Below are 23,678 nucleotides of genomic sequence, written 5' to 3'. Positions count from 1 at the left end.
CTGCCCTTGCCCTGACCGGAGGAATATTAAAATGTCGGGGAGGGGCAGCTGTGCAGCACCCCCATGACCCCCGGGAGATGGGGGCACCTTGGTGCTGTCTTGCAGCTGCAGTCTGGCCAGTGTGCCCCAGGGTCCCTGGATCACTCAGTCCGTGCACTTGGGAGTGGGGGCTGGCTGCCCTCAGGCCCGGCTCCCTCCACCTTCAGCCACTGCATCTTCTGCTGGTGCTGCTGGATGGCGTCCCGGACCCGGGCGTCCATCATGGCCTCGGTGAGGACCCCGTCCTCTGAGGCATAGGCCATGGCCTAGCAGGGAAGGAGGAAGCTGAGGCCAGGCACCCACGGGATGGAGTCTCCCAGCCTCAGGTTTCTGGAGACCTCCAGGTACCAGGGGTCACCCACCCTGGAGACCAGGGCCAGGCTCCGGGACGAGATGGCTTGGCTGGCCCCAGCGCCACGTTGCTTCCCTCCACCCATGAGTCCTTTTCTGGGAGATGGCCCTGTTCAGGGTGGGGGCAGGTGGGAGCAAAGCTGGGGATGTGGGTCCACCAGCAGCCGGCCGGCCCATGCTCCCACCCACTCACAGCACACACCCCGCCTCAGTGCCCACACGTGCGCCCGCACGCCTGCTCACAGGTAACCCGCAGTCCACAGCTGCTCCAGCCCTGCCCCACCCACCGGCCCCTGGCCCTGGCCCATTCCACTGAGCTTCTCAACGACCTTCTTAAATTAGAAAGTCCAGGCTAAGGCCCAGGAGGCAACCCAGCCCCCCGCTGCAAACCTGGAGGGCCCTGCTTCTCAGACAGCAGAGCTGCCCCCAGCACCAGGGCAGGTGATAGAGCCACCACAGGCCGCTTGGGGGACAGGTGCCCCCTGACACAGACAGGAGAGAAGGGTCCTCAGGCAGAAGCCCCAGCTATTCTGATGGGGTCAGAGTGGCCCCACCAGACCCAGCTGCCCATGAACCCTGAGCAGCCCTGGTCCACCAGGACCTGCCTCTCACGGGGCCCCACCATCTCTGCAGGCCTTCCAGAACCACGGGCCACGGAGAGCCAGCCGCTGCCCAGCAGCTCTGCATTCCCAATGCTCAGGACGCTTCGCCCCAAACTGGGCAGACACCTGGGTGGGGGCACCTAAGTTCAGTTAATTAGGCCCCACTGTGATCCGCATCACCTCCCCTTCCAGATGCCCCAGTACCCCACCTGCTTCCTGTCACCCTGCCTTTTACTCTGACCAAGCAGGGGCCTGAACCCATGTGGGGCATTGTGAATGAGTTCCACCCACCCCCAATCTGAGATGACCAGTCATTCTAGTCACCTTGCTCAGGGCCCGGCCTAGGCTGTGAAGAGAGGGGGCTGCCCTACGACCTCCCCTGAGGAGCACATGGGCCCTGAAAAGTAGTGAAGACAGGGGTGACCCCAAGGGGAGCCCTCCAGCCCAGGGGACCAAGTGGGTCAGGGTCTGGAAGCAGCTGCAGGCTTCCCTGGCAGGCAGAGGCAGGGAGAGAATGCAGGTGCCCCTTCCAGAACCCCAGAGCCCCTGGGCAGCCATGTCCCCCCAAAGAGGGAAGGATGGGCTTAGTGATGCACCTCCAAACAAATGAGGAAAAGGGGGAAACAGTGACTTGACTATGGCAGCTGCCACCTTAGCCAGGTGACTCAGGACAGCACTCTGTGATGCTGTGGGTATCAGGTGCCCCAGAAATGATGTGACAAGAGGATACCTCACCTCTGGGGTTTCCTTTCAAAAACCCCATGATCCCAGTCTAATCACAAGAAAATAAATCAAACTTAATGAGAAGCATTGCATACAACACCTGACCAGCATCCCCAAAACTGCCAGGGTCATGAAACACAAGAGCATCTGAGGAGCTGTCACGGCCCAGAGGAGCCAGAGGAGGAGGAGGCGTGGTGACTAAATACAATGGGGTGTCCTGGGTAGGGTCCTGGGGAAGGTCAAGTCTAGGTGGAACTGCTCGTGACAAGACACAACCTGGGGGCTTCTAGGTTGTCCTGGCAACTGATCTGTGAACCTGGAATTACTCAAAACTAAAAAATTTCTTTAAAAAACACAGCATGCTCTGGACTTGGTGTCTTCACTGGTGACGTCTATCAGATGCTTAAAGAAGTAATAACACCAGCTCTCTAAAGCTCCTCCGAAAAGCTGTAAGGGCAGGAAAGGCTGCCTCACTCACTCCAGGAGGCCACAACCCGGCAACAAGCCAGAGCCAACGAGGGACGCAGCTACAGGGCAACATTCCTCATAAACACAGACACAAAAGTCCTCAGCAAAACGCCGGCTGACACTGGGAGCAGGTGGGACTGCTGCAGGTCTCAACATGGGAAAACCAACCAACATGATACACACGCAGGGGACAAAGCAAGGACAGAGATACACCATCAAGGACAGACACACACCAACCATCACCTCAGAAGATGCAGAAAAAGCATGTGGCAAAATCTGACCCCTTACTTGATGAAAACGCTCAATAAACTAGAAATAGAAGGAAATTCTCTCAATATGATAAAGGCCACAAATGGAAAACCCACCATAAACATCTATCAATGTGAAAGACTGAAAGCTTTTCCTCCAAGATCAGGAACCAGACAAGGATACTGCTCTCACTTCTACTCAGCACAGGATTAGAAGTTCTAGCCAGAGCAATTGGGCAAGAAAAAGAAAAAAAGGGATCCAGATTGGAAAAGAATAAAAGTATCTGTTGTACAAGTGATATGAGCTTTTATGTACGAAATCCTAAAATTCCCCCAAGAAACTGTTAAAATAATTCAGCAAAGTTGCAGGATACAGCCCTGGCTGGGGTGGCTCAGTGGACTGAGCACCAGCCTGTGAACCAGTCGTAGGTTCGATTCCCAGTCAGGGCACAGGCCTGGGTTGAGGGCAGAGTCCCGGGTTTGGGGGCTTGCAAGAGGCAACCACACATTGATGTTTCTCTCCCTCTCTTTCTCTCTCCCTTCCCCTTTCTCTAAAAATAGATAAATAAAATCTTTTTTTTTTAAAGTTGCAGGATACAAAATGAATACACAAAAACCAATCAAACAATCTGGAAAGTTAAAATGTAATTCCTTTAACAACTGCATTAAAAAGAATAAAATGCCTAGGAACTAACTAAAGAGGTGAAAGACTTATATACTAAAAACTACAAAATGTTGCTGAAAGAAATTAAGCCACCGAAACATAGGTATCTGCGTTCATGCTTTGGGAAACTTCATACTGTCACATTGTCACTGCTACACAAAGCCATCTGCAGACACAAAATTTTTAAAAGGAAATCCTCAGATTCACATGGAATCTCAAGGCAGAGCAATCTTGAGCAAGAACAACAGAGTTGGAGGCCCCACACGTCCTGGTGTAAAACCTGCTGCAGCTACGATGTGGTTCTGGCATCGAGACAGACACGGGGCGGAACAGAGGCCCGGGCGGGACCCTCACGCCGACGGTCAACGCTTTCCAACAAGGGCGCCGTGACAGAGAGGACCCTGTTTTCAACAAACGGTGCTGGGAGGGCTGGGCGTGTGCACGCGGAGAATGAAGTCGGGCCCCCACCTCACACCACGCACAAAAGTTAACTAGATGGGTCCAATACCTCACTGTCTGACATCAAACTATAAAAGCTCAGAAGGAAACAGGAGAGAGGCGCCCAGACGGCAGGCCATGCAGTGATCTCTCTGCGACCACCGGATAGCACAGGAGACACAGGAAGGAAAGCGGCAAACGGCTTCACCGAAACAAGACTGTGCATCGAAGGGCAATCCCCAGAGAAACAGGCACCCACAGAACAGGAAAAATACCTGCAAACCACACCCGTGACAGGGGTTTCCCTCCAGAGTATGTCGAGGACTCCTACCTCAACAACACAAACCAAACCCAATCCCAGTGACGAAGGAACCGAACTCATGTTCCTCTCAGAGGCCGTGTGGGCGGCCAAGGCCACGAAGAGCCGCTCCACATCACTCACCCCCCAGAAACGCAGCGCTCATCTCATCTGCAGCTGTCAGAACGGCTGCCGTCCAAACAAAGAGGAGTGACAGGTGTCTGGGGTGTGAGCGATGGACCCTGTGCGCTGCTGGTGGGAATGCAAGACTGTGCATAAACGGCCACGGCAGCCAGCACCCCCACTTCTGGGTGTGTCCCCAAAGGAATCAAAAGCGGGGTTTCAGAGGTAGCTGCGCCCCCCACGGCAGCCCTGCCCACGGGCGCCACGAGTTAAACACCATCCGCATCCAGCCACGGATAGGAAGGGAAGTCTCTCCCTCACACACACACAAGGGAGCGACTCAGCCTGAAGGAAACTGACACTTTCTACAAGCGGAGGGACCGGAGGACGTCATGCTGAGTGACACGAGCCAGGCACAGAAGGACAGAAGGACTGAGGCTCCCAGGAGGTCCCGGGAAGAGTCAGGCCCTCAGGGACAGAGAGCAGCCGGTGTGCGGGGGCGGGGGGGAGTGTCCACTGGGGACAGAGGTGCAGTGCGGGCAGACGGAGAGTCTGGAGAGGGCGGTGGCGGCGGCTGCATGACGGGGGGGAATGTGCTCACTCCGCTGAGCTGTGTGTGCAGAAATGGTCAGGATGGTGGGTGAGCAGCTGTCCCCAGGACGTGGCCCCAGGTGGTAAGAGGCAGACACTTCGTCAGCAAGAGCACTGCAGGGGGGCCCGGGCTTCCAGCCTGGAGGTCGGGCAGGTGGGCACAACCCCAGCCCTGCAGAGAGGGAGGTCGCCACAGTCCTTCCCGACGGGTGGGATTTAGGTGGGGTCCTAACCCCACGGGATGGGTGTCCTTATTAGGAGACACCAGACAGCCCTGTCTGCCGGGAAGACACAGCGAGGAGGTGGCCCTCGTCAGAACCGCACCATGGCGGTTCCCTGGTCTGACGTGTCCCCCTGCAGAACCAGAAGTGAGTGTGTGGTGAAGCCACCTGCCGAGCTAGGACGTCTGTCCTCCACTGTGTGGGCCGTGGGAACAGCCATGACACAGGCCTGGGTCCTGCTTGAGGATGGCCGGGAGCAGAGCCCCCAGCTGACCCACTGGGGACAAGTTGGCAACCTAGGGCTACTTGTCACAGCAGCACAGCTCAGTTCATTCGAACGTGGTCCCTGCATGCCTGAGTTCGGGTGTCCAAATCGAGGCAGACGTGCACTTACTCAACAGGACACACTGTCCTGTACAAGCGGTTGTAAGTTCACAGTGGTCAGGCTGTCACACGGCCAGGACAGACACCAGAGCCAGCGCTGCGCAGGCCACTGACACCAGCCACAGCAGCCTCGCCTGACCAGGCTCCCTCCTCAGCAGCCGGGGGCCAATGCCGCCAAGAGGGCTGCTGGACCGTCTCAGAGGGAAGCGGACGGTCCGGGAGTCATGGAGCCCCCTGCCTGTGTGCCGAGGACGACACGCGGATGAAGTTGCCTGGCGTGGGGGAGGCTGCCGGCGAGATCACAGTGAACCCATCCTCGCCGCCAGACCCAGGAGCAGAGGACCCTGAACGCCAGCCGTCAGCTCCGCCTGACAGTGTATCAGCCAGTCACTTCCTGGCTCCTCACCCCATCCCGAGGAGCCCAGAGACAGCTCACGGGATGTGCCCAAGCCTGGCTGGTCCCCCTGACCCCCGGGGGCCACCTGCACCAACTGCCTGGGCCCCGGCTGGGACAGTCCAGTCGTTGCTGAGACACTGAGCCCAGGAGACTTTGATGCCTGCAAAGCACGAGGCTCATTTCCAGACGACCCCGTCTGACCTCAGAGAGCCCCTCTGATCTGGAGAATGAGGGGCCCTGCCCCCTCCGCTGTGATGGCAGAGGCAGGGGGTGGCGGGGACCTAGAGCAGCCGGTCTCTTCTGTGCCGGTGATCCTTCCACAGAAACGCCCCATGGGGAGCAGAGGCAGCACAGCCTTCATGCAACTCCAGGGGCCTCCGCGCTTGTCCCACCCACGCGCTCAGGGCGCCGCCCCCACTCACCTGCCAGGCCACCGCGAGCTGGGAGAGCTCCCGGCCCGACATGCCCTCTGTCAGCTGTGCAATCTCCGAGCACTTCTTCCCGTAGTCAAACTGGGCCAGCTTCAAGCGCCTGGTAAAGAGGAGTTCCCGCGTGACGCTGGGGCATCCCGGGACTCAGGGCAAGGCCAGAGGCCTGTGGGGGCCCCACGACTCCCACACAGAGGGAGGGACGCCCCATGGAGGGGGTCCAGGTTGGGGGCTGGACAGTGAGGACGCTGGGGTGACATGCTGCGGGGGCCGCTGTGCTGGTCAGGACGTGCGAGAACGCGGGGCCCTGCCACTGCCCTGGGTGATGACCATGTCCTTCTCATGCCAGACCCTGCCCAGCACCCAGACTGCAGGACAGTGACACCTGCGTCGGGAAACCAAAGGTGGGGAAACGGATACTGTGAGTTGGAGCCAAGTTCAAGCTGGAACCCCAGTGCGCCCTGAGCCGTCCCCCAAGCGTCCAACTGGGATGACCAGTGGGGAGTGGGCGTAGGGGAGGCAGCGAGGGCACAGGGAGGAGGCGGCCCAGCAGCACGGGGCGGGAGGCGGGCTGGGCCATCTGGAGCAGAAGCTGCCGACGGCAGCCGGGATCCAGGTCAGCGCCGCTGGGAGCTGTCCCTTGGAGGCGCTGGGAACGGCCCAGCCTCTGCGTATCTGGAGCACTCCAGACAACCCGAGTGCGGCGTGGCCTGGGCCGAGCGGAGGGCGCCGCCCGGGGCTTCCCGAAGGGCCGTGCGGCGTGCTGGCGCAGGTTCCCAGGCCCCCGCGCGTCAGGGAGGGCAGCGCACGGCAGTCTCAGCGCGGCTCTGTGAGCGTCTGCAGCTGGACACCGTGGCCCCTCACTACACAGGCCTGACTGCGACCTGGGGCCCGTCTGCCAACGGCACTCTGTGGAGCAGAAAAGGACGGGGAGACTAGGCGTACAGGGTAACGGACTGTCACCACGAAGAGCTGGAGAGGAGCCGGGGGGAGCATGGGGCCGGGCAGGCAGACAGGGAGCCGAGGGTGGAGGAGGGGCAGCAGGTGGGTGGGGGCGCGGCAGGGCCTCCAGCGACGAAGCTGCACATGATCCCGCCCGGAGACCCTCATAAAGCCACCGGGTTAGGGTTGGAGCGCAGTGCGCGACCCAGGAGCGGGGGTGTGGGGGTCACCACTGGAGGCGGTGCTGGGAGGACCCCGGTGTGGCAGGGAAGCGACGCGGGCTGCCCAGGACACTTACTGCTTTCCTTCTGTGGCTGGTTTAAGAACATACTTGTCAAAATACATTCTCACCAGGCGCTCCCGCTCCCCCAGCCGCGGCAGGTCGAAGCTGACTATCTCGTCGATGCGGTCGTTGATGGCCCAGTCGAACTGCTCGGGCTGGTTGCTGGCCAGGACCAGCATGAACCTGTGGCCGACAGACAGAGAGCTGAGGGGCTCCAGAGCCAAGCTCCCGGGGCGCGGGCCTCAGACCCACGCAGGGCGGCTTTCTGGCAGACCCCACTTGGCCGCCTTGTAAGGCCCTGCACCGCCCTCCGCCGCCTACCCTTCCCTCCCCCAGTTCTGTCCTGGCCCCGATTTCATACTTCTCTGACCAGCGGGATGATGGGTGCCCGGACAAGCCTCACTATGTGCGGGAGGGACAGGGAGCCCAGCGTCTGAGACAGACCTCTAACCCCCCCAACCCAAAAGCTGGGTTTTATAGAGTCTGGGGTTCATCTGAGCAGAAGGGCCCTGCCTCCCCATTCACCAGCCCCATCCTGTGCAACTCAGCAGGGACACACAACGGCTCCCGGTTCTCAGCCGCAGCAGCTGAGGGTCGTGTCACCAACAGGGCTGGCGCCCCCTTGGTGGCCAGTGGGGGGGGGGGGGGGGCTGGAGGGGCCTCGCTGATACAGAAGAGCATGTCTAGGGGATTGGGAGCAGCTAGCCCCCTCTCTGGGCATCTGTGCCCCAGGGTACCGGCTGTGGGGCCCCTGCCCTGACAGCCCGTCTCTGGGGGACGGCCAGAGGTACCAGGGGTAGTGGCCTTGCTGCCCAGCTCTGCCTGAGACACCCCAGCAAGTCTTCTCAGGGGGGCCTAAGCACTCTGCATGAACTGAAGACCTGGAAAGGTCCGGGCCGGGGACGCTGGGAGGAGCCACGGCCACACAGACGAGCGTGTGCCTGCCGCAGCCGCGGCGGGAGCAGGGCAGAGCCTCGGCCTCCCCGGTGTGGGGCCCGTGCCGGCGGGCGGCCCTCACTTGCTGCTGTGCTGGCCTGTCCGGTGCAGGAAGGCGTTCAGGGTGGCCCTGAGGTCCTCGCTGATCTTCTCCTGCGGAGACAAGTGCCGGCGTCAGGCCCGCACCACCAGCCCGAGCAGCAGCGGGCTGTAGGCAGCCCCCGAAAGGCGGTGTGTCTGCCCTAAGGGCACGACGGCTCCAGGGACCCAAACGTGAAGACTGAAACTTGACTTTAAGGAGAGTCTAAACAATGCCACAGATACAACTTCTGCTTCCCAAACAAACTGTAGAAAGGACGCGCCGCTGAGGAGCAGGTTGGGCCGGGCCTCAGCCACGACCCTCCCAGAAGGCACAGAGGGAGCCGGGACGCCAGGCCCCCCCACCGCTAGGAAGGAGCTTCCCGAATACTCACGGTTGCTCGCTTCCTGAGGAAGGCGTCTGCTTCATCCACAAAGAGGAGGAGGCTGGGGGCGGGGGGCATGCGTGAGGCGGGGCCAGCACACACGATGCCACTCTCAGCGCCTGGAAACCCAGCCCTCACCCTGGGCTGAGGCATGCCAGGCGCCGACATCGGGAGAAAGCGGCCGGAGCACGCAGGACACCCTCACCTGGCGCTGAATGAGCTACCCGGCCACCGGAACCGCATGCAGTGAGCGCCCCACCCTCCGGGTGCTGCCGGGAGTGTTGCCACCCTTCCCAGAGACAGAGCAGTGGCCACTGGGAGCTGGGCCTGGGTCGGGAGGGGCCCGCTCACCCTCGCCGGCTGGTGCTGGCCCAATCGAAGACCTTGTGCATGGCAGTCACACCGTCCCGCCCCATGGGGGCCACATCCCCACCCGTCATGATGGCGTAGTCCATGCCTGAGTGCAGCGCGAGTTTCTGGAGAGAAGGCAGAAGGCAGGGGTGGGGTGGGCAGATGCGGGGCAGGACACAGGCAGAGCTGGGAGGCGGAGGGGGTGCGGTGCAAGGAGGGGCTGGGGCTGACGGGGAGGCAAGCACAGCCTTCCCCTCCCCTAAGGCAGGCCCGGTCCACACTCTGCCCACACCTCCGTGTCTGCTGGGCAGGTGCCCGAGTGAAGAGACAGCCCTTGAGGGGACAGGCTGCCACCCACAGAGCCCTGCTCAGGACCCCCGGCATCTGGGCAGGTGCAACGCCCAGGACGGGCCACGTCTCACCTTGGCAAACAGTGTCTTGCCAGTCCCGGGAGGCCCGTACATCAGGACGTTCCTGTACAGGCTGCGGTTCCTCTTGGTGTTCCTGGTTGCGATGGCGATGTCCCGCACACGCGCCTCCAGGCTGGGCTACCAGGGGACAGGGTGGCTCAGTCTGGGGGACGCTCTGCTGCCGGGCCGGTCCCTCCCGAGTGCCGAGGCCAGTGGGAGTGGCGGCTTATCCCCGGCCGGGCGCACAGAGCGGGCAGTGCCACTTACACTGAGGACCACACCCTCCAGGGCATCCTGAGGTTTACTGAGGAGCCGCCTGCCGACCTGCGGGGACAGATGGTCAGGGTCATCGGGTCACTGGCGCAGCCCACTGTACAGCTGCCAGCATGCCACGCAGGAACAGAAGTGCCCGAGGCCCCCGGCCAGGATGCACGTGACCACGGCAGGCGGCCAGTGTAGCTGGGCTGGGCGGCATCCAGGCCCGCTGTTGGCTTCCTGCTCCCTCAGTCACCACATTGCGGTCAATACAGAGATCACAGCTCGTGGACGAACAGGCCTCGTAGGGTCGACACTGGGTAGGGGGCCGCTTCCCTGGGCGGGGGGGCGGGGTGCGGCTGACACCGTTACTCCCAACCACTGCTCTCACGGGAAAAGGGCACACAGGACCCAGCAGCTTGTAAGCACCCAGAGACAACCCAAGGGGCGGTTGCATCAACGGACCCAGGGGGACATCCTGACTGGGATGAGGCTCCCCGTGTAGGCTTGGACAGACCCCCAAGGACAGCCTCTGGGGGGGGCGGTCAAATGCACACCCCACATGAAGGAGAAAAGGACGGTGTTCGGGTAAAGAAGGGAAAGGGGACACGGGGTGTGTGGCTGCCGCGCCAGGAGTGGGCAGGACATTGCTCCAGAGAGGACAGGGTCTCCCCCACAGAGGGCCCCTCCGTTACCTGCAGGGGGTGCCGCAGGGCCTCCAGCACCGTGATCCGAGAGGTCTCCCTCACCAGGGAGGGCTTCCCCAGACGGGCCTCGATGTACCGCCCGGCCACCAACGTGGCGTTCTTGGCGGAATAGACCCCGACAGCCAGCAGTGTCAGCCCTGCCACCTACAGCAGGGCAGAAGGAGGCGAGTGTCGCCCACCACCGCGCCACCCCACAGTCAACCCCGAGCCCTCAATACCTCTTCCATCCCGTGCCAAGTGCCGGCAGGGGTCACATCCCCAGCAGCATCAACTTCACACCATGCACAAGGCAGGATACACCCCGTTCCTCAGAAAGCTACTGGAGGACGTGTTCCAGCAGGACAGGGGGAGCTTCCAGCCCACAGGGGCCCCAACAGGCTGCTGGAGGATGAACCCAATGCCAGGGTGGGAGCTCGGTCAGCGGGCACATGACCAGGAGATGCAGAGGCTCCCAGAACCTACACCAAGATCTGCAAATGGAACTAAAACTATTCCCTACAAAATAAACAGATGGGCCACTGCGGGGGGACAATGACTTAGGCCACGTGAACCAGGTTCTTAGCTGGGACGGGGAGAAGAGGGGGCGCAGACCCCAGCAGCCTCACGTCACCCTGCTTCCTCTCGGCCGTACCCCCGTCTGCGCGTCCTCCCAGCTTGGAAGACACACACTCAATTCATGGACAGGAGGGCGGCCCAATGCACGTCAGACTAACCAGGGGCAACGACCGCCTCCAAACGGGCAGAATGCGGGTCCTGCAAAGGGCCGAGGGCACGGGCAGGAGCCCAGGAACGAGCGCCCTGGGCCTCGGAGCCGGCGTCCCTCGGGCTCCCCCTCTGCCCGGTGCCCCCCTCAGTGGCCCCTGCAGCTGGCTCAGCAAGCGCCCCAGAACGGGACCTGCTCTGCCGTGCAGAACCAGCCTCCCAGCAGCCAGCGCCGGGAGGAGGCGCCGACGGTCAGGGGCCCAGCACCGCGGGCTGCCTCCCCGGTCAGAGCGGCAGGACCAGCTGGAAGCACAGCCACTCGCGCCTCACCCAGGCCCCTCTTCCCCCCGACTCTGCCCACGAGAACCTCAGGGCTCTCTGGCCTTCCGCAGACTAGGCTCCAAGTCAGCAGGACAGCGCTGGGCCCGCGAGTGGACGGCGAAAAGCAGCCACCACGCGCGCCCGGCAAAGGCCCAGGGACGCGAGCCTGGCTCCTCCTGCAGGTTTGTTAACCTCCTCGAAGCCCGCGCTTCCCTTCCTGCGAAGCTCTCGGTCAGGCCGGCGAGCAAGTGCGCGAGGCCCTGGCTGGGAGCCGCCGCTTCCTCCGCGGCTGAGGCCTCGGCAGGGCTGAGCGTGGCGGCTCCGGGACGCCGTCCCCCCTTCCAGAGAAGCTCCACCGCTCCAGGACACGAGGCAAGCCAGCGCCACGGATTCCTTTACCAAACTAACTGGCCGGTCAGCGGGCTGGCCAGCTCTGATGTCACCACGCGACAGCTCCCAGCAACACTGACAGGCTCGTCCCCGGGACAGTGTTCCCAGGCGACACACAGAGCAGGCCCTGAGCACCTCCTGGGAGCCGGGCGGGGACACCGAGGACTCGGAGCCAAACCCAGTCTTTGCAGAACAGCCCCGGCCCAGACCTCCCTCCCGGGAACCCTCTGAGCAGCTGCACGAGGGGCGGCACGAGGCGGGGCAGGAGGCAGCAGCCCTGGCGGCCGGCTGTGCCGTGGGAAGCAGGGAACACAAGGAGGGGGCAGAGGTGGCGGCTGAGGCTCAGAGCGGACCCCCAACTTGAAGCAGCCGGGCCCTGGCACGTGCGCACAGCAGTGTGAGCAGGGCGGGACAGGAGCCTGCGCTCACGCACGCCGCTGCCAGGTGCGCAGCTCCTCGGCCGTTTAAAGAACCTCTAGTCTGACTGGCTGTGAGGGCGCCTGCCGGGGGGCCCGCTGACCGTCCTCCCGGGACACTGCAGCCCCTGCCTGTCCTCACCCTGCCCTCTGTCCCCAGAGTGAGACGGGAACCACGCCCGCAGCGGGACCTTGTGGAAGGGCCCCAGGAACACCGGTGCCTTGGGACACCCAGCTGCTGCTCGCCCGCTGGCGCCGCGCTGGGCATCGGCATGCGCGCCGTCCCAGCCCGTCGGGACCCCGGGCCTCGGCCTGGACCCACGCGCAGCAGCGCCCGGCAGCCAGAGCGTTTCCGGGGCTCCCCCTGCCGCCGACCCAGCCCTGCAGCGCGGGGCACAGACCGCAGGCCAGCTCCGCTTCCTGCTGGGCAGTGGAGACCCCACGGAAGCTCGGTTTGAAGGGGCCTCCCCAGCACGACCTGTGACACCCCCCCACCCCCACCCCCAGCCCCGTCTCAGGTAGGTCCCACCGCCGAGGCTGCCGGGCAGCTCTCCAGTCACGCCCGCTGAAGGCGAAGGCAATGACCCTCCAGCAGCCCCTTCCCGCGGCGCCCCTGTAGCCGGAGGGCTGGAGACCCGCCGCCCCTGACCCGACACTACCGGCGTCAACGCGGAACTGTTCCAAGTGCCCAAACCCCGAGGCGCCGCCACGCCCAGCGCTTGTGGGGGCAGCGGCGCTCACCGTAGCTGTCACTCTGTCCCAGTCTGTCACAAAGGCACGGAATCCTTCTCCAAATAGGGTGCCCGCCGTCCTGGGGGGGAAGCGCTGACGTGAGTGGGCGGCACTGGGCCCTGCGTGTGGCTGGAGGGAGGCCGCCCCCACCCCCACCCCCGTCGGCCGGCGGGGCCCAGGCGCAGCCTCACCTGATGGACTCCAGGATGGTCTGGCGGCGCTCGGCGGCCTGCAGGCGCATCTGCTCCCGGATGAGGTCCGCATTCTCGCGCTCGGCCTTTGCCCGGGCCCGCGCCTCGGCCTCCACCCGCAGCATCTCGTTCTTGTGCCGCAGCTCCATCTCCCGCTCCACGGTGGCTGCCGCGGACAGGAGGGAGCCCTGAATGCAGAGCCCCGAGGCCCAGGCACCCCTCTCACAGGGGACCCCAAGGGCGCAGGGCACAGAACAGCGAGCCCGGAACGCCCGGCCCACCGCTTCCCACTTTGCAGCCCCACCGCAGGACTCGGGAAGCATGGCGCTCGGAGGGCCTTCAGCGGCGCCCGCCCGCGGCCACGGCCCCCCAGGCCCTCAGGCTCCGGCTGCGCTGACCGCTCACCTCGCCTCATGGCCTCCTGCTTCTGCACAGACTCCTCCTGCTTCCGTAAGTTCTCCTCATTGAGAAGTTGCTGAGAAGCCACGAGAAAATGGGAAAGCTCTCGAAATTAGAAATCGGTCAGCACCCACCCGAGGGGCCAGCTGCTTCAGCACGGGGAGCACCCAGCACTCCAGGGGTGCAGGCCCTTGCGGGGATGGCCCACCCAGGCTGGCGCGGGTCCCCACGCAGCAGGGGCGCGCGCGCACTGAGGGGCAGGCCGGCTCACCTGCTGCCTCAGCTGGTCGTCATAGCGCTGCCGGGCCAGCTTGTCCTGGTACTGCGCCCTCTAGGAGGGAGGGGGCGGGGTGACCACAGCGCGGCCGGAGAGGCCGGCGGACGGCCCGGAACCAACGTGTGCGCCCCAGCCTGGACCGCGCTGGGTGCTGGGGCCTCGGAGAAGCCACCCAGCCCCACCCGCATTCTCAACCACACACGGGCTCCTGCCACACTCAGCGCAGCGGGACCCGTGGGCCTCAGGTGCCTGAGCCAAGGCCCCAGGGCCTCGACGGGTAAACAGGAGCCCCTGTCTGCACACAGGACCACGGCGCGTCCCCGGGCCCCTGCCCCTCCCCGGGTCACCCAGGCCTCCGGGTGCTTGCGTGGCCCTGCAGCCCTTACGGCCTGGTGCTGCCGCGTCTCCTCACTCAGGGTCTTCCTGCGCTCCTCGGCCTGCACGCGGATCTGCTCGCTCTTGAGCTGCTCCACAGCGGCTTCGTACTCCTGCGGACACACGCGGCTGAGGCTCAGCCCGCAGGCCTCCATTCGGGTCTCCCGCTCGGGATGACCCTGCGGGACCAGCCTCTCCCACTCCCGTGAGTGCTCAGGAGGCGCACACGCCTGGGCACAGATTCTGTTGCAGGAACTCAGCATACGGCCAGGCTGGTCTCTGGCCTTGCTGTCTCCCGCCAGCTGACCACGGAAGGCAGCACCCCGGCCCCACACCCTGCGTGCACCCCCTTGCTCCTCAACCCCCCCGGCCCTGCGGCCACCACTCACTTTGATCTTGGACTGCTGCTCCAGCTGCAGCGTCTGCTCCTGCATCTGCGCCAGGCTCAGGGCCTCTTTGGCGTGTCCTGCGGGGAGTGCAGAGGGCGGGCCTTAGGTCACGTGGGCACCAGGCAAGCTTCTTGCTGCCAAGGGGGTGCCAGGGAGACCACTGATCTCCCCACTCCCCTTCTGCTGAGACCCTGCCCAGCAACTGCCACCTCTGCCTGCTCCACCCCCAAGAGAAAGACCCTCCAGCCGGTGCAAGGGCCCATCGCCCGGGGCCATCCCACTCCAGAGGCTCCATGAGAAAGGCTGACCCTGCCCACTGAGGTCCACACAGCGGTCCTTTCCCTACAGAACAAAAGCAAGCCCGTGGATAGTGGATAATCACCAGATGTGGGGACCGTAACTCCAGGTGGTGGTACCTGAGGACATGTTACTTGGTGTGGAAGTGAAGGCTTGGCAGTGGGACAGCAGAGAGGCCCTGGGGACCCAGGTGGAGAATGTTCAGGGGTAGGAAAAGGGGGAGCCACTCAGAGGCATGAGCAGGAAGAAGGAGGGAGGCCCCGAAGCTGCCCCTCACACACCCAAGGCTACTCGCACAGCCTGTATAACCATGTGGAGGGGGAGCCAACAGTTGGGGGTCCCCTCCTAAAAGTGGGAAGAACTTTGACATTCTGGACTTCGTAAGTGGGTGGAACCCTACAGGAGCTGGGGCACAAAGTGTCCCCCAACTAAGCCTGTGACAAGAAACCAGCCAGAAGTCTGTCATAGTCCCATGTGCTTGGAGGACACTGTTTCTCAACCCACCATGACGAGCCCTGGCTGGTGCGGCTCAGTGGACTGAGCGCCGGCCTGTGAACCACAGGGTCGCAGGTTCAATCCCCAGTCAGGGCACAGCCTGGGCTGCGGGCCAGGTCCCCAGTTGGGGGCACGCGAGAGGCACCCACACATGGATGTTTCTCTCCCTCTCCCTCGCTTCCCCTCTCTCTAAAAAGAAATAAGTAAAACCTTAAACACACACACACACAGAAGTTAACTCACGCATTCTGGGGTGAGCGTGGCCCAGCCAGGCATAACAGGCGGCCCTCGGCCTGGACCCGAATGTCTGGGTGTTCTGAACGTCCCTCCAGGACCCGAGAGCCAGGCAGGCCCAGGGACCTTTGTCCAGACAGGCCCGCAGCCCCGGGGGCGGGCGGGGCTGAGGCTCCAGGCCCCGCGGAAGGTTCCGCTTCCGCCCTCACATCTCTCTACAGGGTCTCCCTTCATAAAAGGGCACGTCCGCGGAAACCAGAGTTCGAGAGTCCTGGCACCCTTCGAACGGTGCTCACTCTGCATCTGCTACGTCCAGGCTCTTAGCCGCACTACAGTCCGAGACAAATGGTTGAAGCCGCAGGACAAAGGGAAGTCGGGGGAAAGACGGGGTTCAGTGGAGCTCCAGTCCGCGGCGGCTCGCGGGCCCCGGTCCGGAGGGTCCTCAGGCTGCGCCAGCGCCATGTGACCCCTGCCTCCCCGAAAGCTAACGTGGCCCCCGAACACACGCAAGTCTGCGATGCTCTCCCTGAGACCGCTAACCCCGCCACGCTTCCTTTAAGCGGAAACCTGCTGGCAGCCGCCACGAAGGGACCCCGGGCTGGCCACGCCTTGGCCGGACCACGTGCAGGCGGCCAGCGGGGACGGAGCTCCCGCGCGCGGCCGGAACCGAAGACCAGCCCGAGCCCAGCCCCGTGGCCGGCTCCCCGCAGCTTCTCAGAGGCCTCTCTGCGCCGGGCTCCCCAGCGGCAGGGCACGTGGCAGCCGGGAAGGCGCCAAGGGTGACGGGGTCCCGACGCTGCCTGCCTGTGCGCACGGTAGCCGGGCGCGTGCACTCCCGGAGGCCAGTGCGCTCGCCTGACGGGGCGGACTGCCCGCAGCCACTGGCCGCTCCAGCGCTCAGATGACGGAGGGGCTACAGGCGCTCCATGGACCGGCCCTCCGCGGAGAAGCGCCCGTCCGGCACCGACCCCGCCCCGCCCTGGCCCTCGCCCACGCCGCACTCACGCGAGTGCTCCAGCTCGCGCGCCGCCTTGGCCGCGCGCTCCAGGCCCGTCGGGTCGAAGTTGCTCCATTTGTCCTTGGGCGCCGATCGGTCTCCCGCTCCACGGTCCCCGCCGCCCTCGGCCCCAGGCTTCGCGGGCGGCAGGGGCAGCGGTGGCCCATCACCTTCACCCTTGGGGCCTTTGATGCCGAAGAGCCACGACATAGCCCGCGAGCGTCGCGTGCCGCAGCGGCCGCCGGGACCCGAAGCCGAGCTGAAGCGCGCGACTCGAAACAGTCCCCACGCGATCTGAGCCGGCGGTCAGAGCAACTGCGCAGGCGCGACACACCCCTTTTCCTCCTGGGCCGCGAACCGTGTGAGGGCCCCTGTCTTGCGTGAGGCCCTCGGATTGGCTACGGTTGCCATAACGTCACCGAAGTCGGCTCTGCGATTGCCGAAACTGGCTCTGTGGGCGGGCCTCCAGGGGGAGGGGCGGGGCCCCAGGTTACGGTGTTCGGTCAGGGACAAATTCATGGGCTGGGAAGCCAGTGAGCCCTGGGATACGTCAGTCCCAAGTAGCAACGGCGTCCCGTTGCTATGGGCGGGCGCTCGCAGAAGTCCAGCCATGGCGGCGGCGGAGAGGCAGATATCGAGACAGCAGAGGGTTCTTGATGTGAGTCCTGGACAGGAGAGACTGTGAGAGGAAGAGCCTGCGGGAGGCAGCTGACTGGCGGGGGGAAAACCCCACCTGGGGCGCGCGGAAGGGCCTCGACACCAAGGGCCCAGCGGCCCCTCCGAATGCCGCCTGCACCGACCCACGCCCGCGGCCACGTGGCTCTGGCGCGGCGCGGGCGTGGGGAGGGGATGGAGCGTGCGCGCGGCGGGCGGGCGCGGGGCGAGCCCTGCCTTGGAGCGTGAGGCTGTGCTCAGAACAGTGACGGAAGGGTAGGGCGCGGTCCCAGGCCAGTCTCCCGCCACCTCCGCTGTCTCAGCGAGGCACAGTGGTCGGTGGTTGTGTGAGTCTTTGTGTCATTCAGAAGTGGCTCACAGCGGAGGGGGACAGATGACAGATCTCCAACCGCGGAAGTCTGCAAAGGCAGGGCAGGTCCCCCCAAAGCCCCACAGAGGGCGCCCTGGCTGTAGAACTCAGGGCCCTGGCTTCTGGTCACTGACTGGGGAGGACTTTCGCTTGGCAACTCCCAAAGGCTCTTTCCTTATAGAATTGACTGAGTTCCTGGAATTACAGGATTCCCTCACTTATCGCGGGTATTACGTTCTAGACCCCCCGCGACAGGTGAAAATCCGCGAAGTAGGAACCTTACATTTATTTTAGCATTTATATATATTTTAAGGCTTTATAGACCCTTCCCACACACTTATAAACCGTTCCCGGTCCCTTATTAACCTTTCCCCCACTTTTATAAACACTACTTGTGTTCTTAAACATATTCTACACTCTTACACCTACATAACTTTAACAATATACGTATACAGTACCGCAAAATCCCGCGATAGAGCGAAAAATCCGCGATAAATAATTAAATATATTTTTAAAAATCCCGCGGTACAGTGAGGCCGTGATAAGTGCACCGCGATCTAGAGAGACTACTATATATGGAGTGAGTTTCCCCACCGGATTGAAAACAGTTGTACGCCTGAATAAAAATGGGGGTGGGGGGAATCAATGACAATTCTGTGATTTTTTTTCCTCCAAAATGAAGAGAAAAACCAAATGAGCTTCCCAGCCAGATACCCCCCAGTGGCCCTCGTCAAGGTTTTCATGCACTAGTCCTGCGCCAGCGCCAGCCGGCGGGGGGTGGGTGGAGAGGAGCTGGGGAAAAGGCCCAAGCTCTGGTCCGCGCGCCCCTCAGCCACAGGCCAGCGTTTGGGAAGCCTGTGTACTTTTATATAAAAAGGAATAACTGAGAATATAGCTCTGCATTGAAAAATTCTGTTTCAAAAAACCACATTCAATTCATTTAACTTGGTTTATTAAAAAAAAAAGTATCATGCTCTGACTGGTGTGGCTCAGTGGACTGAGCACTGACCTGGGAACCGAAAGGTCGCTGGATCGAGTCCCAGTCAGGGCACAGGCCTGGATTGTGGGCCAGGTCCCAGTCAGGGGCATGCAAGAGGCAACCACACATTGATGTTTCTCCCCTTTCTTTCTCCCTCCCTCTCTAAAAATAAATAAAATCTTTTAAATATATTTACATGTAGCGTTGGTTGCTGTCTTAAGATTTAGTTAGTTGATGAAGGGATTCCCTCCAGTTTCCCTCACCTGAGTACTGTGGCTCCACACTTTTTAATTTCCGATGGACCCTGTAAAATGTTCAGTGCACCTGTGTTTGTCACTTAAAACCTTAGACAGGAAGTCACCGGGGAGGACAGACACACCTTCACTAAATTAGACACTAATAAAGGGGACTGTGATGGTGCTTTTTGCTTGACACAGTCACATCTGATTGACAAATGAGAGTCCTGGCAGAAGGCGTGGTTTCTGAGCCTCCGGAACCTGGCCAGCCTTCCAGAAATCTGCCCGGCACACCAGAGCTGTGGCCTTCCACTCCAGCCCCAGGCGCCCTGCAATCCAGCCTCAGGACTTCCCAGCACCGGAGCTGCAGACACCAACCTGCCTGGTGTCTCCCATGGACAGCACCTGGGCAGAAGCCCCTCTGTTTAAACCAGGAGCCCCTCACGTAACGGCCATGAGGCAAAAACAGGTCTTTGAATCAGCTATTTCCACACCTTATTTTATTGACTTGAAATTGCTGCGCTGGCTGGTGTGGCTCAGTGGATTGTCCACCAACCAGCCTGTGAACCGAAAGGTTGCTAATGGATTCCTGGTCAGGGCACATGCCTGGGTTGCAGGCAAGGTCCCCAGCTGGAGGTGTGCAAGAGACAGCTAATAGATGTTCCTCTCACACATCAATGTTTATCTCCCTCCCTTTCCCTCTAAAAATAAATAAAACCTTAAAAAATGTTGAGGACCCCAAAGTTGATTGGTCTGAAGAGTATGTGCAGGGTTTGGTTAGGTGATGAAATTGGTTGAGAGATTATTTAAAATGAGGGAGAGAGAGGGAGAGGGAGAGAGAGAGAGAGAGAGAGAGAGAGAGAGAGTTTTCCTTAAATGTGGCTTAAGAAGGACAGACACATAAAGCTCTACCTTGAAAATGAAGATTTTATTTCTAGACATAAAGGATAGGATTTAGGACAGAGGTTGTTTTCATTCTGTTTGTTAAAGCTACATGACCATAAAACAGTTAAATCACAGACAAACCTTCCCTGATTCTATTTATGCTTCTATTTCCCCACTTATTATGTTACCCAATGGCAAGTTGGAATCCCACTTCCTGCTGCCACCCTCCAGGCAAAACTCCAGAGCAGTGGTTCTCAACCTTCCTAATGCCGCGACCCTTTAATGCAGTTCCTCATGTTGTGGGGACCCTCAGCCATAAAATTATTTTCATTGCTACTTCATAACTGTAATTTTGCTACTGTTATGAATTGTGTAAATATCTGATATGCAGGATGTATTTTCATTGTTACAAATTGATCATAAAGCATAGTGATTCATCACAAAAACAATATGTAATTATATATGTGTTTTCCGATGGTCTTAGGCGACCCCTGTGAAAGGGGCGTTCGACCCCCAAAGGGGTCACGACCCACAGGTTGAGAACCATTGCTCCAGAGTCAAAGTTTTGGTGATAAAGGAAAGGAGTCTTCATTCGAAAGCAGCCACTTAAGCCTATTGAGTCACAGCCTTAATTACTTAAGTTCATCAATGAGGGCTTCAACTCTTAACACCTGGGTTCTCCTAGCTTTTCCCCGTTACTTTCTGTAGGGTTAGTTTACAATCTAAAACAACATAAGATACAAAAGCTGCACAATTCCGGAAGAAAGGCAGGCTTCTGCCTGAGAGCCTGTCCCCTCTAGAACGCCCAGAGAATCAACTTGCCACCCTCTGCCAGCCCAGCCTGACCCTAGGCTGTGCCTGGAGTTCCTTCCCATCCAAAACACCATCTGCGAGGAAACACAGGCAGCTGCAGCACCGTCATCCAGGCGGCCTCGAGGAGCCGAAGAGCCGAAGAGCCGGAGCCAGCTCAGGAGTCAGAAAAGCATGAGCCACAGAGCCCGCCCTCTTTTTATTTCAATTGGCTCTGGAGGCTTCAGGGTCTCAGCCAATCCTGGCCTAGACAGCTTTCTGTTGCCTTGACAACCGCCACCTACAGCTCCCCCCCACACGCACACCTTCTGCCCAGGGATGGGAACTGAGATGTTTCCTCTGAGCTTTGGATTGGACCTTGCGCTTGATGTTTAAGAGGGTAACTGACATGCGCCAGGGCAACGTGGACGGGAACCTACCTCAGATCCGGCATGAGCCAGGTTGCCCACATACTTACCACCTATTCCCATTCCATGGGAGCACAAGATTCATCCGACTAAAGCAATTCCAAAGAGCAGAGTACACGGACCTCGACTAGTTTCAGAATGCTTTTTACTTCTGCGTGTTGAGTACTTTTTACAATTAAAAAAAGATTTGTTTTGAAGATGAAATTGACCAATCTTAACACTGGATTGCGAACACGTGAAGGAGCCAAAAGCGCAAACCAGGCAACCAAAGCCCTTTCTCCCCCGCGTGGAGACCGCCCGACGGAGTTCAAGCTGCCGTGTGCAGGGTCGTTACCTTTGCCTCACACCTGAGTGCTGGCTCTGCTGAGTTGTGTGTGGTGTTTGTGTTGCTTCGGTTCCTAGTGGCTTCTCATGTCACAGAACTGATTTGCATTGAACACAAATGGTAAATAAAAAGAAATGGCTGGCCCTGACCCGGGTGGCTCAGTGGGTCGGGCGCTGTGCCACAAAGCCAAGGGTCCCTGTCTGATTCCCGGTCAGAGCACGTGCCCAGGTTTCAGGTTCCATCCCCAGACGGGTGCCTGCGAGATGCAGCCCACCCGTGTTCCTCCCTCACATCGATGTCTCTCTCCCTCTCTTGCCGTCTCTCTAAAAATAAATTAAAAAAATCTTTTTAAAAAAATGAAACGGCTCAAAAAGAGGGGAAAAAGGCAGCCTCCAGCTCTCCGAGGGCCCCTGTGCCCTGCAGCGGCTCCCCCTCGCCCCAGGTTAAGGAGAGGGAGCAGGAAGCACCGCACTGAGCCCTCGGACTCCTGCTGCCTTGGGCCCAGCACTGGAGAGGGGCTGAGGACTGACCCAAAGCTCACGGCCCCTTCGGGCTTGCCCTCCCGCGAGGTGTTTGTGTTTAGGTGAGCAGTGGCCTACTCCGGTGCCCCAGCACACTGCCCTGTTCCCCACGGAGGCAGCCCCCCTACCCCGTCCGCTGGGCCCGAAGAGCTACCAAAGGTCGGCACAGCCAGACAGTCCCCAGAGGCACTCAGGGTGGGGGCCCTGAGCGCAGGCTCTCCTTTGCCCCCTGCCCTGATGAGGGAAGACGCCTCTGCCTTCCCGGGAGCAACACGGCTCAGCAGCACAGCCTGGCGAGACCTCAGAAGCAGCAGTCGCTCAAACCCCATGGCACTCAGGGAGCCCTGGTGTCCCCTGGGAGGGGCTGGGAGCAGGCATCTGTGAGAGCAGCAGCCCCCACAGGAGCCCCCAGCCTGGCCTGCAGTGTTTTCCTGTCCAGAAGGCACCGGTCCTGGAGCTGAGGGGCAGCAGGAGCAGGTGCTGGCCGGGCCCCCTCGGGATCAGTTGAGAGGCTCATGGCTTGCACCTTCTCCCAGGCAGCACTGTGCACCTGGGTAGGACGTGACCTCCTTTCCCATGGTCACTGTGGTCAGGGGCTCTCCCTGCCCACCTGGTGGGGACAGGGCCTTTTCTTTCAGCAAAGCTCTCACACGCATGGCTAAGAAGCTATCATTTGTCCCCGTTGTGTTCACTAGCGTTTCTGAAATGTGGCCAATTAGTGGTGTGTGTTTTCACGAGAGCACAGTGCACAGGGGCCACCCCTGCCGAGGAGACCTGAGCCCTCCCAGAGGGCAGCAGTGGGAGTCAGGAGCCCCCCAGCCCTGTGCCCCCACCGCTGCAGACTTCTAGAAGGAGATATGACTTCCATTCACATTTAACAGATGTTGGAAGAAAAGTTTTCATCCCAGAAAAAGAGCAGCGGACACACAGCTGTTCGCTTCAGTTTTATTTTCCTAAACTGTCCCCTCTCCCCAGGGGGAGGCTGATGACTAGCTACTGGCATGTCCTTCCATAGGGCTGTTGCCATGTTAACAGCTTCTGCCTGAGGGAGTCCTGAACTGGCTGCCCCACCCCTGGTGGACCCTTCACTGACCTGGGGCTCCAGACCCGAGTGGCCACCCAGCCTCCCCACAGATGGCCTTTGTCCAAGAGCTCAGGAAGCTGGAGAGCCACCCCCTGGCCATGCGGCAAGCCCAGGGCAGCGTGGACCCCGCACACGATGAGCGAGCCTTGGCAACTGCCGGATCTCTCAACAAATTAGGGACGTCAGCAGAACCGGCACAGCTGTGAAAACAGCTCTCACAAGAGAGCCCCCATGCACTAGAGGAGCCTCCCCTTGGGGTCCCCTGCTGTGAAACGCCTGCCATGAAACGCCTGCCTGCTGCGTGGGTTGCAACCTCAACCAGGAGTGACCCCAGCACAGCCCTTTCTGGTTTTCAGGGACGTGTGGGCCTATAGTGGCCTGAAGTGTGGAGTGGAGGGTGTGAGTCCCCACAGGTGCCAGGCAGGGCCCTGCATGCAGAGGGGACTGCGGGGTCAGGGCCTGTGTGTCAGGGGAGGGGAGGAGACTGACCTACTGTCTCCTCCGGACCGTTCCCAGCTGCGTCCCAGGCTCAAAGGCCTTGAGAGCTGCCTGGGACAGAGGCAGAGGGTGGTGCTCCCAACATAAGGGGCGCAGGAGCGGAGTTCTTTGGCAGGGAAATGGGAGGGGGCCTCCAGCAGAGATGAGGGGAACCAGAGCCTCTTCCAGGGTGTGGGCCTGTCTCCCACTGCTCTGCCCTCTCCTGGGGTCGCAGGCATGTTTTGGGGGAAGGAGCTCATCACTCAGCTCATCTCAAATGGGTGACTGAGCCTTTGGGAAAGGACTGGCCAGTGGGCAGGGGCTTGGTGTGGAAGGGGGACCTCTTCTGGGTGGCCAGTGGTCTCAGATCTATGGGCACCCAGGAGAATCAG

The 23,678-nt window shown here is 61.1% G+C and overlaps 1 protein-coding gene across 1 annotated transcript; it reads right to left on the bottom strand.

Moving 5' to 3' along the window:
- Positions 1-54: 54 nt before the first annotated feature.
- Positions 55-16,845, bottom strand: LOC150014048 (ATPase family AAA domain-containing protein 3). Its single transcript, XM_090268440.1, has 16 exons — positions 16,547-16,845; positions 14,516-14,592; positions 14,138-14,239; positions 13,746-13,805; positions 13,481-13,550; positions 13,076-13,241; positions 12,894-12,963; positions 10,312-10,467; positions 9,629-9,685; positions 9,374-9,499; positions 8,952-9,076; positions 8,610-8,661; positions 8,219-8,289; positions 7,216-7,383; positions 5,970-6,078; positions 55-305 (listed from the first exon to the last, which is right to left on the bottom strand). The coding sequence occupies exons 1-16, from the start codon at positions 16,746-16,748 to the stop codon at positions 141-143; spliced, it is 1,776 nt and encodes a 591-aa protein (XP_090124566.1). The 5' UTR covers positions 16,749-16,845; the 3' UTR covers positions 55-140.
- Positions 16,846-23,678: the final 6,833 nt, after the last annotated feature.

This window comes from Furipterus horrens, unplaced genomic scaffold (genome assembly GCF_987537825.1).
Source record: "Furipterus horrens unplaced genomic scaffold, mFurHor1.1.pri manual_scaffold_3, whole genome shotgun sequence".
Classification (NCBI taxonomy): domain Eukaryota; kingdom Metazoa; phylum Chordata; class Mammalia; order Chiroptera; family Furipteridae; genus Furipterus; species Furipterus horrens.
The sequence above is the reverse complement of the archived record's forward strand: the minus strand, read 5'-3'. Positions and strand labels throughout refer to the sequence as shown.